The following is a 16433-nucleotide window of genomic DNA, read 5'->3' on the forward strand; positions in this document are numbered from 1 at the left end:
CACAGCACCACTTCTCAGATGGTAGCCAGCAGTACCAGCAGTACTGAGCCTGCCCTCCTCAGGCATCAGTTCTAACTGCTGAGAAAAGCCACAAGAGGGTTCGCTGATCCTGCTCCTCTGGGAAGAAGAACGCGAGGCTGGTTGGCTCCAAGCTGGCTAATCCAGCAGCACTTGCCCAGACGTGGACTGGGCCCTGCAGGGCGAGCTTTCCCCAGGCCAGGCTGTACCAGTGGCATCAACCACTGCTTCCATGGGCCCCACATGCTGTGCACTGACTGCTGGCTTTAGGGGCCCTGCCATCTCCAAGGAGAACCTGAAAGAGAACCCTGGGGTCCCTCTGCTTAGCCTGGATGACTGAGAGAGGGCTCAGCTGAGACTAATAAGGAAAACCATCTCATATCATCCCATTCCCAGAGGCCAGGATGCTCACAGTGGGGAGAAGGGCCACACAGTCACAAAGTTCATGGCCCTGCTCAGTGAGGGGCCACACGGCCCCAATCCCTGAATTCTTCCTGCACGTTCTCCAGGGTAAGCTGCACAAAAAGCCAGACTGAGCAGGCTGCTCTCCCAACTCACCATGAACCCACTCATGTTCCTACCACCCCCCACTGTGCACTGTCCTCAGCACAGAGCCCACGCTCCACACAAGCCTGCCGTCTGCCAGCTCAGCACCCTCTCCCCTCCACACCTTCTGGTTCCAGCTTTGAGCATCCCTGCACCCCTCTGTACCTCTGGGCCTCCACCCCAGCTCTTTTCTGCCTGGGAGACCTTCCTCCCTCCTTCATGGAGTTCATTCCTGGTCCCCCTTTGGGTCTCATTGGAAATGCCCCTTCCCTAGGTGGCTTCTCTGAGCTCCGGGCCTCCCCTGGCTTCCCCACCAACCCCGTCGAGCTCCGGCCATGCAATCCCCTCACTAGACTAGAAGTTCTACATCCATTCCCTGTGCTGTGGGCTTGCCTGTCCTATGCAAGTGCTTGAAAAGACATGCTAGTGACATATCCCTCAGGATAGGACCGAGGCCAAGGACACATTCCAGAGCCAGAGCGCGCAGGCCTTGGCCCCTAACCACTGCCCTCTCAATGGCTGTTCCTTTCCCGGCCAGTAAGATAGCTGCCTCTTGGGTCCACCAGCCTCTCCCCCGGCCTCCCTCAGGAACCCTGGGCCTGAGCAGGAACCTTCAGGGTGGGCAGGGAGGAGTTGTTCTCCTCGAGTCTTATAGGAGGTATGACACCAAGGTAGGGGCAGAGAGCAGGCCAGGCCTTCCCAACACAGGTTCCTCAGGCTGGCAGAAGGACAGGAGCCTTAAACACCAGCCCCATCTGTGCCCCTAAGCACAAAGCATTTCTGTAGCCATTGGTCCATACCACAGGAGGGTACCGTGTGCCACATCTCACTGCAATGTGGAGTCAGGAAGCACTTTTCTTCAGGAAGGACTCCTAGCCCCACCCTCCCTTGCTCTCTACTGGAGGAGTTCAGCACGGAAAGGTGTCTGGAGAGGAGGAGCAAGCCAGGGGTCAAGGCTACGCTGGAGAGCCTGGTGACCACTCTAGCCAGGACACAGGGCTGCTCCATCACTCTCCACTCCCAGAAACCCCACCACAGACCCAGCTGAGATGCAGCAGCAGCCCCTCCCCCATCATCAGAGCCAGGTGAAGGCCAAGGGTGGGACAGACGACGGTCAAGGCAGAGGTCAGGATGGCAGCACAAAGGAAAGGCTGGCCAGAGCTCAGTACGCTGGGAGTGACCCCCACAGAGGGTGGCCACGAGGCCTTTCGCATGTCACACAGGCCCATATCTGACCCCACCGTCTGTCCCCTTAGCCTGAGAACACGGAGGGGCAGGTGGCACCCAAGCCCATGTGGCCTCTTACCCTGAGAGCACACCCAACACCAGGTTGAGCATGAAGAAGGAGCCGATGATGATGAGAGGGATGAAGTAGAGCCAGTTCCAGGTGTTGCCGGCTGCATCATTTGTCTGGAAGCAAGGGGGAGATGAGGAGAAACAGGTGGACAAGACACAAAGCCCTGGCTACAGAAGCGCCCCTGACCCTACCTCGAACACCTGGCATGGCCTAGGCAGGGAGAGTTCAGGTGGTGGGAGGTCCAGACAGGGGGAGTCCGGGAAGGACCCACATCAGACTTGCCTGCCTTTGCCCCACAGAGCTTTCACGGGAACTGCAGCTCTCAAAAGACCAAGGACACTTAGCACCACTGACCACTGCCCAGCAATGCTGAAAAGCCAAGGAGTAGTTCCAGGGACCCAAAGGGTCCCAGGATACCTCGAAGGCTGCATGCCAGCCTCTGCTTGGACAACTCCCCTATTCTTCCCAGGCTGCTGGACATACCAGTCAGCTCCAAAGACATTTCTCCTGAATGGAGCCCACGGGCCCTAGGCTCAAGTCTGATCTTCTGTCTGTAGCAGCTTTTGCAGCAGCTCAGAGGCAGTGAGCCGCATGCCACGTTTCCCCGTGATCGAGAGCAAGTCCACAAGTCCCCAGGGAACAGTCCTTACCATGTGCCTGGTTTAAGCCACAAGCCAGCACTCAGGCATAATCTAAAAACTGAATGCAAAGAAGGACATCTCTCCTAGACCTTTTGACTTTTATAGCCTTGGTCTCATAACACAGTACCAAAAGTGTCCAGTTTTCAACTGAAACTCATTTGCCATGCCAAGAACCAGGGAAAGCACAAACTGAATGGAAAAAAAGATCGATAGATTTTCAATAGATGCTGTGACGGTTAATTTTATGTGTCAACCTTGACTGGGCCATGGGGTCCCTAGATATTCAGTCAAACATTATTCCGGGTGTTTCTGTAAATGTGTTTGGGAGGAGATTAACATTTTAATTGACAGAGTAAAGCAGATTGCCTTCCATAATGTGGTGGACCTCATCCAATCAGTCGAAGGTCTGAAGAGAACAAAAAGACCAACCCTCCTCCAAGTAAAAGGCAATTCTCTAGTAGACTGCCTTCAGACTTCATCTGCACCATTGGCTCTACTGGGTTTCCACCTGCTGGGTTTCAGACTGGAATTGTACCACCATCTCTCCTGGGTCTTCAACCTGCCAGCTCAAACTGCAGTTTTGGACTTGCCAGCCTTCATAATCACAAGAGCCAATTCCCAATTAGAAATTAATCAATCTTTCTCTCTTCACATATATCTGTATACACACATACATACACATCCTACTGGTTCTATATTTCTGGAGAACTCTGACTGATACAGATTGCCAACACTAAGATGACAGAGACAATAAAAGTACCTGACAAATATTTTAAAGCAGCTATTATAAAAATACTTCAGAGAACAATCATGGGCACACTCGAAACACACTCAAAAACAGAAAGTCTCAACAAAAAAATAGTGTCAGCAAACAAGTAGAAGATATAAAGAAGAACCAAATGGAAAACTTAGAACTGAAAACAACAATAATCAAAATTAAAATATAAATGGAAGGCATAACAACAGAATAGAGCAGACAGGGGAAAGAATAAGTGAAGAGTAAAAAAGAGAAACAGAAGTTACCCAGTCTGATAAACAGAAAGAAACCAGACTTCAAAAACAAACAAGAAGGGGCACCTGGGTGGCTCAGTCGGTTGGGCATCCAACTTCAGCTCAGGTCATAATCTCACGGTTCTTGAGTTCAAGCCCCGCATCAGGCTCTGTGCTAATATCTCAGAGCCCGGAGCCTGCTTTGGAATCGGTGTCTCCCTCTCTCCCTGCCTCTCCTCCACTCTCTCTCTCTCTCTCTCTCTCTCTCTCTCAAAAATAAATAAACAATGGGGCGCCTGGGTGGCGCAGTCGGTTAAGCGTCCGACTTCAGCCAGGTCACGATCTCGCGGTCCGTGAGTTCGAGCCCCGCGTCAGGCTCTGGGCTGATGGCTCGGAGCCTGGAGCCTGTTTCCGATTCTGTGTCTCCCTCTCTCTCTCTGCCCCTCCCCCGTTCATGCTCTGTCTCTCTCTGTCCCAAAAATAAATAAAAAACGTTGAAAAAAAAAATTTTTTTTTAAAATAAAAAAAAAAAATAAACATTAAAAAAAATTAAAAGAAAAAAAAACAGAACAGAGCCTAAAGAACCTGTGGGACTGTAACAACAGACCTAATGTTCATGTCATCAGGAGAGCAAAATACAGGAGTGTCCAGTACACTGGTAGTGACCACCATGCATTCACTGAGGCTGAAAAGTGTTCAAAAAAATAACACCTGAAAACTTCTTAAATTTATCAAGAGACATAAACCTACAGATTCAAGAAGCTAAACAAACACCAAATAAGATAAATTCGGGCCACCTGGATGGTTCAGTTGGTTTCAGCTCAGGTCGTGGTCCCAGGGTCATGGGATCGAGCCCTGTGACAGGCTCCATACTGAGTGTGGAGCCTGCTTAAGATTCTCTCTCCCTCTCCCTCTGCCCCTCCCCTGCTGTGTGTGTGCATGCACACACACACTCTCTCTCTCTCACTCTGTCTCTGAAATAAAAAATAAATATAAAAAATAAAATAAGATAAACCCAAAGAAATCCACAACATGACATATCATAGTCAAATTTAAGAAAACTAAAGACAATCAAAAGAGAAATGACACCTTACTTATAGGTGGAAAACAATTCTAAATAGTCCTTGGGTCAAAGAAGAAGTCTCAAGGGAAATATAAAAATACACTGAACTGAATGAAAATAAAAATACAATGTGTCAAATTTGAAGGGCACAGCTAATGCAGTGCCAAGAGGGAAATTTGTATCACTAAATAAAATACATACATTATGAAAGAGTAATCAAATCAATAACCAAATCAATCAAATCAATAATCTAAACTTCCACCTCAAGCTGCTAGAAAAAAAAAAGAGCAACATAAACCCAAAGGAAACTTAAGCAAGTAAATAATAATGATAAGAGCATAAATCAACAAAATTGAAAATAAAAACTATAGAAAAAAGTCAATTTTTTAACTTGGTTCTTTGAAAAAAAAAATCAGTTATATTGACATACCTCTAACAATACTGACCAAGAAAAAAGGACAGAAGACACGTTATCAATTTTATGAATGAAACAGGGGATATCACTACAGACCCAGCAAACATCAAAAGGTTAATGAAGGAATACCACAAACAACTCTACATACATTCACTAACAAGGATGAAATGGACCAAGTTCTCAAAAAACTCAAACTACCACAACTCATCCAATATAAAATGGTTAAATTTAATAGAGCTATAATTATTAAGGAAAGTGAAATTGTAATTTTAAAAATTTCCCCCTAAAAAGGATAGATATATTGGTCAATGGAATAAAATTGATGATCTAGAAATAAACCCTTACATTTATCATCAATTGATTTTTTAACAATGGTACCAAGAAATTCAATGGGGGAAAGAACAGTCTTTTCAACAACTGGATATCCACATGCAAAGAATGATGCTGAGTCCCTACCTCACATCACATACAAAAAGTAAAATGTATCATAGACCTAAATATGAGAACAAAAATTAGAAAACTCTTAAAAGAAAATATAGGAATAAATCTTCACGACTTTGAATTTGGTAATGAATTCTCAGCTGTAACACCAAAAGCACAATGATGAAAATAAAAATAGAAAAATTGGACTTCATCAAAATAAAAATTGTTGGTACTTCAAATGACACCATCAAGAAAGTGAAAAGACAATGCGCAAAATGTAAGAAATATTTACAAATCATATATCTGATAAGGGTCTAGCATCCATAATAGATACAGAAAAATTACTGGCCAATAATAAAATGACAAATTAACCAATTTTAAAATGGGAAGATGATCTGAATACACATTTCTCCAAAGAAGACATATAAGTGGTGTAATAAGCACATAAAAGATGCTCAATATCATAAGTCATTGGGGAAATGCAAATCAAAGCCAAAATGAAATACCACTTCCTTTCATGGTTGTTTGATTAAATTTAAAATTAAATTTTAACAAGAAACAATAGGTGTTGTTGAGGATGTGCAGAAAAAGGAACACTCATGCACTGTTAGTGGGAATGCAAACTGGTGCAGCCACTCTGGAAAACAGTATGTTTTCTCAAAAAGTTAAAAATAGAACTACCCTGGGGTGCCTGGGTGGCTTAGTCGGTTAAGCGTCCAACTTTGGCTCAGGTCACGACTCATGGCTCGTGAGTTCGAGCCCCGCGACTGCCTCTGTGCTGACAGCTCAGAGCCTGGAGCCTGCTTCGGATTCTGTGTCTCCCTCTCTCTCTGCCCCTTCCCCACTCATGCTCTGTCTCTCTCTATCTCTCAAAAATAAATACATGTTAAAATTTTTTTTTTTTTTTTTTTTTTTTTTTTTTTAACTAGAACTACCCTACAATCCAGGAATCACACTACCGGGTATTTACCCAAAGAATACAAGAACACTAATTCAAAGGGATACATTCACTCCTATGTTTACAGCAGCATTATTTACAACATCTAAAATATGAAAACAGCCCAAATGCCCACTGATTGATGAATGGATAAAGAAGATATATAAATATGCATTTATATGTAAATGTATTTATGTGTATACACATATACACACACATACATACATACATACATACATATATACATTCAGCCACAAATAAAAGAATGAAATCTTGAGGCGCCTCGGTGGCTCAGTCAGTTAAGCATCTGACTCTTGATTTTGGCTCAGATCATGATCTCACAAGTTTGTGAGTTCAAGCTCCATGCTGGGCTCTGTGCTGACAGCTCAGAGCCTGGAGCCTGCTTCAGATTCTGTCTCCCTCTCTCTCTGTCCCTCCTCAGCTCGTGCTCTGGCTCTCTCTCCTTCTCAAAAATAATAAATAAACATTGAAAACATTTAAAAAAGAAATCTCTAGACCCAGATTGTAGAATTCTACCAATTCTCAAAAAAAGAATTAATACCACATACACAAATCTCTTCTAGAAAATGAGAAAGGAAGAACTACTTTCTAATTCGTTTTATAAAGCTTGTATTGCCTTCATACCAAAACCAGACAAACATAATTCAAACTAGAAGGAAATTACAGACCAAAAGCCCTCATGAATATGGGTGCCAAAACCCTTAATGAAACATTAACAAATTGATTTAAGCAATGTATAAGCCCCACATTGGGTATGACCTTCTTTAAAAAAGGAAGGAAAAGAAAGACCCACACAACTACACCCAAATTTTTTAGCAGAGGTGCAAAAGTAATTCAATGGAGGAAATATAGCCTTTTCAACAAGGGTTGCTAGAGCAGCTGGATATTCACAAGCCTCCAAAAAGTAAGGGAGGTAGGAAAGAAGAGAGGGAAGAAGGAAGGTGTGGAGAAGCAGGGGGAGTGAGAGAAGAATCTCAACCCAAACCTCATACTTTATTTTTTTTTATGTTTATTTTTGAGGGGGGGAGGGGCAGAGAGAGAGAGAGAGAGAGAGAGAGAGAGAGAGAGGGACAGAGGATCCAAAGAGGGCTCTGCACTGACAGCAGAGAGCCAGATGCGAGGCTTGAACTCATAAACCAGGAGATCATGACCTGAGCCAAAGTTGGATGCTTAACCAACAGAGCCACCCAGGTGCCCCTAGACCTCACACTTTATGCAAAAATTAACTCACACTGGATCACAGACTTGCATGTAAAATGTAAAACAATAAAACTTTAAGAAAAAAACCATAGAATAAAATCTTCAGGATTTAAGGCTAGGCAAAGAGTTCTTAAATTTGACCCTAAAAGCCCAATCTACAAACGGAAAAACTGATAAACTGGACTTTTTCACAATTAAAAATGCGTGTTCTGTGAAAAACCAGGTGAAGAGTATGAAAAGTCAAGTTAATGACTAGAAAAAAGGTATTTGCAAGCCACATATCTGACAACCAACTAGTTCCTAGAATATATGAAAACTTCACAGTAAAGTAACACTCCAGACAAACTGTGGACAAAAGATATGAAGAGGTATGTCCCTGAAGAAGATAAATGAATGGCGAAAAAGTAGGAAATGATACTTAACACCATCAGCCATTAGGAAGTGCGGATTAAAACCATAATGACATATCAGTACACACTTAACCAGAAGGGCTAAAGTCGAAAACAATGACAACATCAAATACTGGTGAGGAGGCTCCATTATCCATCCACTCCTGATGGGAATGTAACAGAATACAGCCTTCTGGGAAATTTTTAGTTTCTTAAAAAACTAAACTTGCAACTACTATACAAGCCAGAAATTGCACCCCGAGGCATTTATCCCTGAGAAATGAAAACTTATGTTTACACAAAAACCTGTACACAAATGTGTAGAGCAATTATGTTCACAATAGCCCCAAACTGAAAACAATCCATATGTCCTATAGCAGGTAAATGTTAAATAAGCCTAGCCCACCCATACCACAGAAGACTGCCCAGCCATAAAAAGGAACCAATTACTGACACACATTAATCTAGATGAATCCCCAAAGAATCACGTGAGTGAAAATAGCCAATACCAAAAAGTGACATATACTATGGTTTCATTTACATAACCTCCTTGACATTACAGATGTGACAAAGAGACTAGCGGTCAACAGGGATTGAGGGGGGTGAGGGTAAGAAAGAAGTTGGTGTGGCTACAAGGCAACCTGGGTGTCCTTCCGGCATGGAATGTTGTATATCTCGACGACGTCAGTGTCGGTATTCGGGTTGTGAGGCACACTAGTTCTGCAGGGTGTAACCATTACAGGAGACACGGGATCTCTCTGTATTATTTCTTACAACTGCACATAAGCCCTCCATTATCTCAAATAGAGTTTACTTCAGAAAAAGACCACCAGCCAACCCCCATCTCTCCCTGCAGCTCCCTCCCACCGTCTTGCTACACCTCGCAGGGAGCTCCGGGAGAGAGCCGACTCCACCTGCCGTCCTCGCTCTCATCCTGCCTTCACCTTCAACCTGCACCTTCCGAGCTTCTACCCCCACCACCGAAACCGCTCTTGTCAAATTACCAGCATCTTTCTTGACCTCTGACCTGGTTGATCATTTTCTAGAAACTTTTTTCTTAGCTCTGCTTCCAAGACACAGCACGCTCACGGTGCTGTTTCTACCCTGCCTCAAAGGCTCCACCTTGGTCTCTCGCTGGCTCCTTCTTTCCTACTTGTCTTCGGAATGTTGGAATTCCCCCAACAGCCAAGCTCAGAGAGGGCTCAGTCTTGGGCCTTCTTTGCTTCTCCTTCTACATTCCTTGCTGAGCCGATCACATCCTCTCCCATACTGTTAAACTCCATCCATGATCTCAGACAGACACCCTCAGCCCTGCTGTCTCCTCTGAGCTCCCCGTCATATACCCAACTGTATACTCAGCGTCTCCCTTGCATGAAACCAGTTCTTTGAAACATGATGGAGGCAAATCAGAGTCCCTGGGCTCCACTACTACTCCACTGAAACAAACCGAGCAAATATCTCACTCCCAAGTCTCCCTTCTCAAGAAAGGGCACCACCTTCCCCAGTGGCCGACGTCACATCTTTGGTTCTTCTCTCTCACACTGCACACGCAACAGACGAGCAAGCCCTACCTGTGCTCACTGTAAAACACGGCCTTTGCACCTATACACGTGAACAACCCTTCCTCAGAGCTTCGTGTAACCAGTACAACGAGCATACGCAAAACCACATGTATATAATCATAAGCCAACTTCACTTCCCTCCTACTGTCCCTTTGAACATATTCATGCCCCTGGATAAAAACCTGGATAAGTCCTATAACTTTTCTGGTAACTCCTGGGTAGTAGAAAGTTCTACAATCACTTTAAGTAGAAAACACAGTCTCAATTCAGTAATTAAGTGTCCAATCCCAGCTGGCAATAAAACTACTTAACATGCTTTACACTGAGAATGTCTACTCTTTTAGCTGGCCTGCCACAGCTGGCTGCTTTCACTGGGAAAGGGAGGCGTGGTCCCTCTTTGCCCCTCCACGCCTAACACTGTTCCTTCTTCCTCAGCTTGCTGCTGGCTGGGTTATTGACCCCAACACAATGCAAGCAGGGGAGGAAAAAGGGTGGGGGGTGGGAGGGAAGGCAAGTTTTTCCATGCTTGGCCGTGCCCTGAGATAATCTCATCTTTCTGGGCCTGACGGAAATTTACTGCTGACTCCTCTCTCACAAGGCATTTCTGTGGGTTCTTCCAGGAACCCATTTGACTCCACTTACTTTTCAAAATGCAGGCAAGCCATTTCTCCCTCAGCTGGAGAACTCCCCCACCCCCACCCCCATTTTTTCAGCAGTCTGTTGTGAACACAGGTTCTCTACTGAGAGGTCACTCGCCCTGGTCAGAATTTAAAAGGGCCCTTGGCTGGCTACTGTCCCCTGGCCATAGCTGGTCCATGAGAAACACTCACACACCCTCCTCTGTTCCCAACATTGAGTGTATTCTCCACCTCTCTCCCTCCGCCCCACCGTGGCAGGCCAGTGGCTCCTGCCCTTGAAATCCCGGCACTGGGGCGCCTGGGTGCCGCAGTCGGTTAAGCGTCCGATTTCAGCCAGGTCACGATCTCGCGGTCCGTGAGTTCGAGCCCCGCGTCAGGCTCTGGGCTGATGGCTCGGAGCCTGGAGCCTGTTTCCGATTCTGTGTCTCCCTCTCTCTCTGCCCCTCCCCCGTTCATGCTCTGTCTCTGTCTGTCCCAAAAATAAATAAAAAACATTAAAAAAAAATTAAAAAAAAAAAAAAAAAAAAAGAAATCCCGGCACTGTCACTTGGGGCTCCACACTCCAGGAGCACGTCTGGGTTGGAGCACTGGGTTGGAGGCAAGCGGCAGGCTCTTTCTCTGAAGAATCCCCTTCAAAACACCAGGTCTGATTTGCAGCAATTCACCCTCTTACCCCCCAGTGTGGAGAGTGGACCCACCCAGGTCTAGGCCACCTCACAGGTCACCACTGTCACTGTGTCCTGGTGCCTTGCCAAACCGCCAAGGCACAATCTCATAGCACCTGCATGTCTGGCTTCCATACCTCACCAGGCCTGGCTTTCACAAGGTGTCTAACTCATCACTCCCTGCCCCTCATCCACCTTTGTTTTCTTTAAAGCACTTGGCATTATAAGACCTTTATCGAACGCCTTCTGCTCACCACTGTACATGTAGCGTCTCGGGGGTGCCCAGAGCCCAGCGGGCCCCATGGAAGTATATGCCAAATGAACCCTCTGTGGCTCTCGTGACCAGTCCTGCCCTAGGGCCTAGTTCCTGCTCAGCCCCTCCCACACAGGGCACAGACCCACCCATCTGAGTCGCCAGGGCCCCTGGCCAAGTCCCAGGGGGCACTGAAAGCTGCAGAGACCTGTTCATGCAGCCCTTGCTCAGGTGGGGCTGGCAGGGATGTGGCCAGCTCAGAGCTATTTTTAGGGTCTGTCCTTGGGAAATCGTTCCTTGACTGGCTGTAGGAAAAGGACAGTCAAGCTCCTCATGACTGCCTTTGTGCCTGTTCTTCTTTTCCTCAATTAAACAGAGCCTGTCAGGAGACACGACTCCCAGTCCAAGGAGGGATCTGGTTCAAGGGACTTTGGGCCAGCTTTTCCTGAACTTCCACCTTCCCTCTGCACGCTCAGCGAGCATTTCCCAAGCATCTGCTGGATTCCTAGCCCTGAGATCCACCTGGGTTTCCATGCACCCACAGAGTAGAGGGCCCCAGTCTGCCCCTTTCCTCCTGTCCCTCGTGCCACCAGACTATCGCACCGTCATTTCTTCCCCGGGCTCCTAGAGCCCGGGGAACACAGGCCTCCGGGGGCTTAGAGCCCAAACCCCACCTCAGCACCCAAGTGGCAGGTTCAGCACGAGGTATCTTGTACCTGCAAGTCCTCCACCCACAGCCCACAAGCAGAGCTCGCTCTAGCTATCCAGAAAACAGCAATCCGCCAGCCATACCTTCCCAGCCAAACCTTCCAAGATTTCTAGCTCATGTGTGCCTTCCTTGTCTACCTCCCAAAGCCCCTGAGGGACTAACTTCATTGTTCTTATGCCCCGGTGGCTCATAGGGCTACAGCATGTAGGAGGTAGCGAGGGAGGTCATCACATAAGAAAAGAGACGGAATTCTGCTCAAGCTTTTGTGGTCGAGTCCTCCCAGAAGAGCGTCACGTGGAGGAGAGGTGGCAGTGAGATGGGCCACCAGGCAAGACCAGCTTCTGGCATGGGTACCAACCCAGACTGCCCTGTGTACATCACTGTGACAGGCAGGCACCCTCGTGGGCAAGAGGGTGAAGAGGAAACAGCACCAGATGGACACGGCAGAGAAGACAGAAACGTGCAAGACACACACTCTGAGCCCAGAGCCCCAGCGCCACCAGAGAAGTCTTCCTGAGAGTCTGCTGAGCGCAGCCATAAACCCTGCCCTGCCCCTGTCTTTACCGGGCAGCCCAGGGACGACAAGAGGCCCGGCAGGCTTCCCTCTCCCTCCCTCCATCCAGAAAACCCAGCAGGGACGGCACAACTGGTAGTTCCCGGCGAGCTGCCTACCAGTCTCAGGGCCTTGAGCGACTTCAACAGCCCCTCCATGCCTCAGCCTCCTCACTGTACATGGGGTTCTTGAGACGACTCTATGAGTTAACAGGGACAGGGCACTTCACGCAGGGCCTAGCTTGGAGCAAGCTTGCAGTGAGCCCTAGGGACTGGCACTGTGACCATGTGACCAGCAGCGGTAGCATCTTCTCTGGCATCTTCTTTGCTGGCTTTCTACCTGGCCCTCGGTTTTACTTTCATAAGAGAAGCTGTCCTGGAGACTCTAGGACCTAGGTCAAGAGTTCGAGTCAACACTGATGACAGTGGGCCCTTGGTGGAGTCATCTGAAGGAAGGGGCCTGTATTTCATCCCAGGGTAGAGGAAGGAACTCGGGGCTGGGCACAGGCTCTCAGGTCAGGAACGTCACCCCAAATGGGATCCTAGGAGCTCCAGGGTCCATCCACAGTCCCAGGGCCAAGATGCAACTCACGTTATAAAGGATGTCAGTCCATCCCTCCATGGTGATGCACTGGAACACTGTCAAGACGGCAAACAGGATATTGTCAAAGTTGGTGATGCCAAAGTTGGGTCCCGGCCAGTACTCCCGGCACTCGGTGTCGCCCTCACACAGCCGGGCTGGGGCCTCCTTGCCACAGGGAAAGTCGCCCACTGGCTCTGGATCTGTGGAGGGAAGAATGAAGCACAGACCCTGAACCCAGAAACGCCAAGTTCTCCAACCCCTCCTGTGGCCCCTGGGCTTCAAAGGCCTCATCACAGGTGGGCAGGCATCAAGCACCAATGGAAATCCCCCCTTGACTCCCCCCACCCTCCCTCCCTGCACCAACTCTCTCCCCCTGCCTACAGTCTGGCTCCCCCTGAGCTCAGACCAACCCTCCCAGGAACCACTGGTCAACCTCTCCCTTCCTACTGGAACCTGCCCGTTACCGTTTAAACACGCTCAGGACTCACTCGCCTTAAATTCAAAAACGACAAACCCCTAACATCCGACTCTTCCTGCCGCTACAACGCTGACCGCTTTCTCTCACAGCCAAACTAACACTGAGGCTCTCCTGACACACAGACGTCGCCTGTCACTCTGGAGTCAGCCACCGCAGGCCCTGCTTGCCGGGCAGATCGGCTCAGAGCCCACACAACGTGTGGCCACAGGATGGCTGGGGGCTGCAGGGCCCAGGCCTCACTACACTGGCCCTACAGAGTGCTTTGATGAGACGTTTTTAAAATCATGAATGATTTAAATTTTAGTCAGAGCTTTCTCTGCGTCGACTGACACGTTCATGTGGCTCATCCGCCTCACTGCAAAACACACCCAGAGCCCAACCCGTTGTGCCGTCTCTACCAGAACAGCCTGGCCGCAGCCGCCACGTCTCTCCGGTCGAGATGTCGCCCTCCTGAGGAAGCCTGTTTCTGCCTTTGCCTCCCTGGAGCAGCCAGAACAATCAGATGACGTCAGTCCTCACTCAGAGCCCTCCGCCGTCTTCCTGATTTCTCTCAGAGGAAGACTCGGAGTTCCTGCCATGGCCACGAAGCCCACGTGACTCCCCCTCTATCCCGGCTGCGCCTCGTAAGTGGAGTTCTCCGGCCCGGCGGCCACGCTGCAATCCCTCTTAACGTCAGTCCGATCACCGCTCACCTGTCCCCTCAGGAGAGAGGCCTCCCCTGGCCCATTTCCGTGAAGCAGGCGCCCAAGTTATTCTACCGCGAGTACCACAACCTGTAATCATTGCATTTATGTGTTTACTCATGTTTTTGTGTGTTTCAGGTTGTGGTGTGTGCCCCCCGCCCCCGTCTGTCTGGCACCTAGAACAGTGCCTGTCCCCTGGATGCGTGAGTCTGCAGTCCCGTCTGAGCCCAAGGGGTGCTGCCAGGCCTCACCTGTGCTGTTGGGGAAACAGGCCTTGTGGAATTTTCCCATGTAGAACTCGAGGCCAATGATGGCAAACATGAGGATGGCAAAGAAGAGAAGCAACCCAATCTGCAGAAGCGGGACCATGGCCTTCATTATGGACTTGAGCACCACCTGCAGACCTGGGCCAGAGCAGCCAGAGCAGGGCACATCAGAGCAGGGTGGGCGGTGCAGGGGGCGGGGGCGGGGGCAGACCGGCGAGCACCTGGGCTGCTTAGGACTGGGGGTCCCGGGGCAAGGTGCTGATCTGAGAGCCCTCAGAGTAGGGGCCGGAGCAGGGAGCGTGGGGAGTCGGGGGAACCCGCACGCGCTTACACAAGAGTGTTCAGGGTGGGGGACCAAGCATAAGTCTCAGAGGGAAGTAGACGGAGAGATCCCAGCAGCAGGGGAGGGGCAGGGCGTGTCGTGTCAGAATTGGGGTCTGGTGGAGGGTGGGTGCTGGCGAGATGTGTGGACCTATGGAGGGCTCCGGGTGGAGCAAGAACACAGTCCTAAGAGGGGAGGGGAGGGGAGGGGGTGCTGGGAGGGAAGAGCAGATCTTGACAGGCCCCAACACTTTAGGGAGAGCAAAGCAGGGGACCTGCCTGCGGGAGTGTTTGGCCACTGACCACAAAGCCAGAGGGACTCAGCACACAGAGGAAGCTCAACCCCATGACCCCCTCCCCGCATGGCCCCAGCTCTTAGATACAAGCCTGAGCCTTTACCTGGCAGGGTCTTGGGGCAGAACAGGGGCTCCCCCTGCAGCGGCCTCAGAGGGACATAGCCCTAGGTCCCTGCCCACTTGGGGCCCTGAGGAAACCGAAAACCAAACTTCCACTGGACTGAGGAACAGGAGTCAGGGTCGCCCCTGCCTCTCAAGGTAACCCTGGCCATGCTCCTAACCAGGTGTGGCTCCTCGAGCAGCCGAATCCAAGAGCGTGTCTTAACTGGGCCTCAGTTCTCCAAGGCCCTGCCAAGCCTGAGCCCAGTCAGGTGGTCCTTTGACTATTTTGTCAGGCATCCTGCCTACCACCTTGCTCGGTCTCTTGTCTGTGCTTTAACCCCAGAAAAAGAAGCAAAGAGCTAGAAATGTAGCAGAGCGTGTGAGGAGAAGCAAAGTTTCCATCTGGGGAAGCCAAACCAGGGCAAAACAACAGAGCCACTCTCTGGGCTTTCACAGAGAATGTCAGGCTCCTTCACACCTGGTTCTCACAGGTCAGGAGCCCTGAGCTTCAAGTCACCCAAGCCAAAGGCCCACTGGTTAAGGCTTAACTGTGGCTGTGGCCATGGTGGGCTTGGGGGAGGGTGTTAGTGATCCAGGTAGGCTTGGGGCTGATTGCTTTTGCCAGACTCACTCGGAATCCCAGACACCAGCTTCAGGGGCCTGAGCACACGCACAGCCCGCAGGGTCCGCAGGTCGAAGTCAGTGCCCGCTGTGGCCAGGATCCTGGCAGGAACAGAGAAGGAGGGAAGTAAGGGTTTCCACATTCACGTGAGAGAACACAGGCCCCACCACCCATGTCCTTTCTCCCAACAACAGTGACCCCCACTGTCTGAGCACGAGGCTGCCACAGGTTGTGGCGCTGCTGTGGCAGGACGAGGCAGGCACTGAATCCTGACGTCCTCGCGGTAATGTCAGTAATGACTGCTTCTGGCGTGACCGTCCCTCCGGCTGAACGGAATCACCCTGAGAGGACACGTGGTCTCTGGCACCTGGCCTGGCCTTGCGTTTGCCCTCCAACTAAATCCAAGCCGAAACCCGGTCCGCAAACCAACCCCTACTGCACCCCAAGCAGCCTCACGAGATGGGGTGATGAGCGGAAACGAGGAAAACGGAGGCTGCGGCTCCCGAACAGGCGCCACACACAGCCTTCCTCACCTTCTCTCAGGAGAATACCGATCGGGGTGGGGTGGGGCAGGCGGAAGAGCGGGTACATGGGACTCAGGGAAGCCATCATAATCAATCCCATTAGCCGAAAGCTATATTCCAAGGTGTCCCATCTCAAAACACAGAGAAGATCAGACAGCCACCTCTCAGCACAGCCACTTCTCTGCTCCCTTCACACCAAAGCTCATGCAGAGGGTCAGCCCTTGGTGTCCCCACCACCT

General features: G+C 49.6%; 1 protein-coding gene across 8 annotated transcripts in view; it reads right to left on the reverse strand.

Moving 5' to 3' along the window:
• Positions 1 to 16433, reverse strand: part of CACNA1B (calcium voltage-gated channel subunit alpha1 B) — a 188277-nt gene that overhangs the window by 135832 nt on the left and 36012 nt on the right. For all 8 annotated transcript variants that reach the window (XM_058693367.1, XM_058693364.1, XM_058693366.1 and 5 more), the window contains exons 4-7: positions 15680 to 15771; positions 14315 to 14467; positions 12912 to 13102; positions 1871 to 1974 (exon numbers count right to left, since the gene is read on the reverse strand). In XM_058693367.1, coding sequence (XP_058549350.1) covers positions 1871 to 1974; positions 12912 to 13102; positions 14315 to 14467; positions 15680 to 15771 — 540 coding nt within the window. The remainder of the gene's footprint in view (positions 1 to 1870; positions 1975 to 12911; positions 13103 to 14314; positions 14468 to 15679; positions 15772 to 16433) is intronic.

The sequence above is a fragment of the Neofelis nebulosa genome, chromosome 12 (assembly GCF_028018385.1).
Source record: "Neofelis nebulosa isolate mNeoNeb1 chromosome 12, mNeoNeb1.pri, whole genome shotgun sequence".
Taxonomy (NCBI): domain Eukaryota; kingdom Metazoa; phylum Chordata; class Mammalia; order Carnivora; family Felidae; genus Neofelis; species Neofelis nebulosa.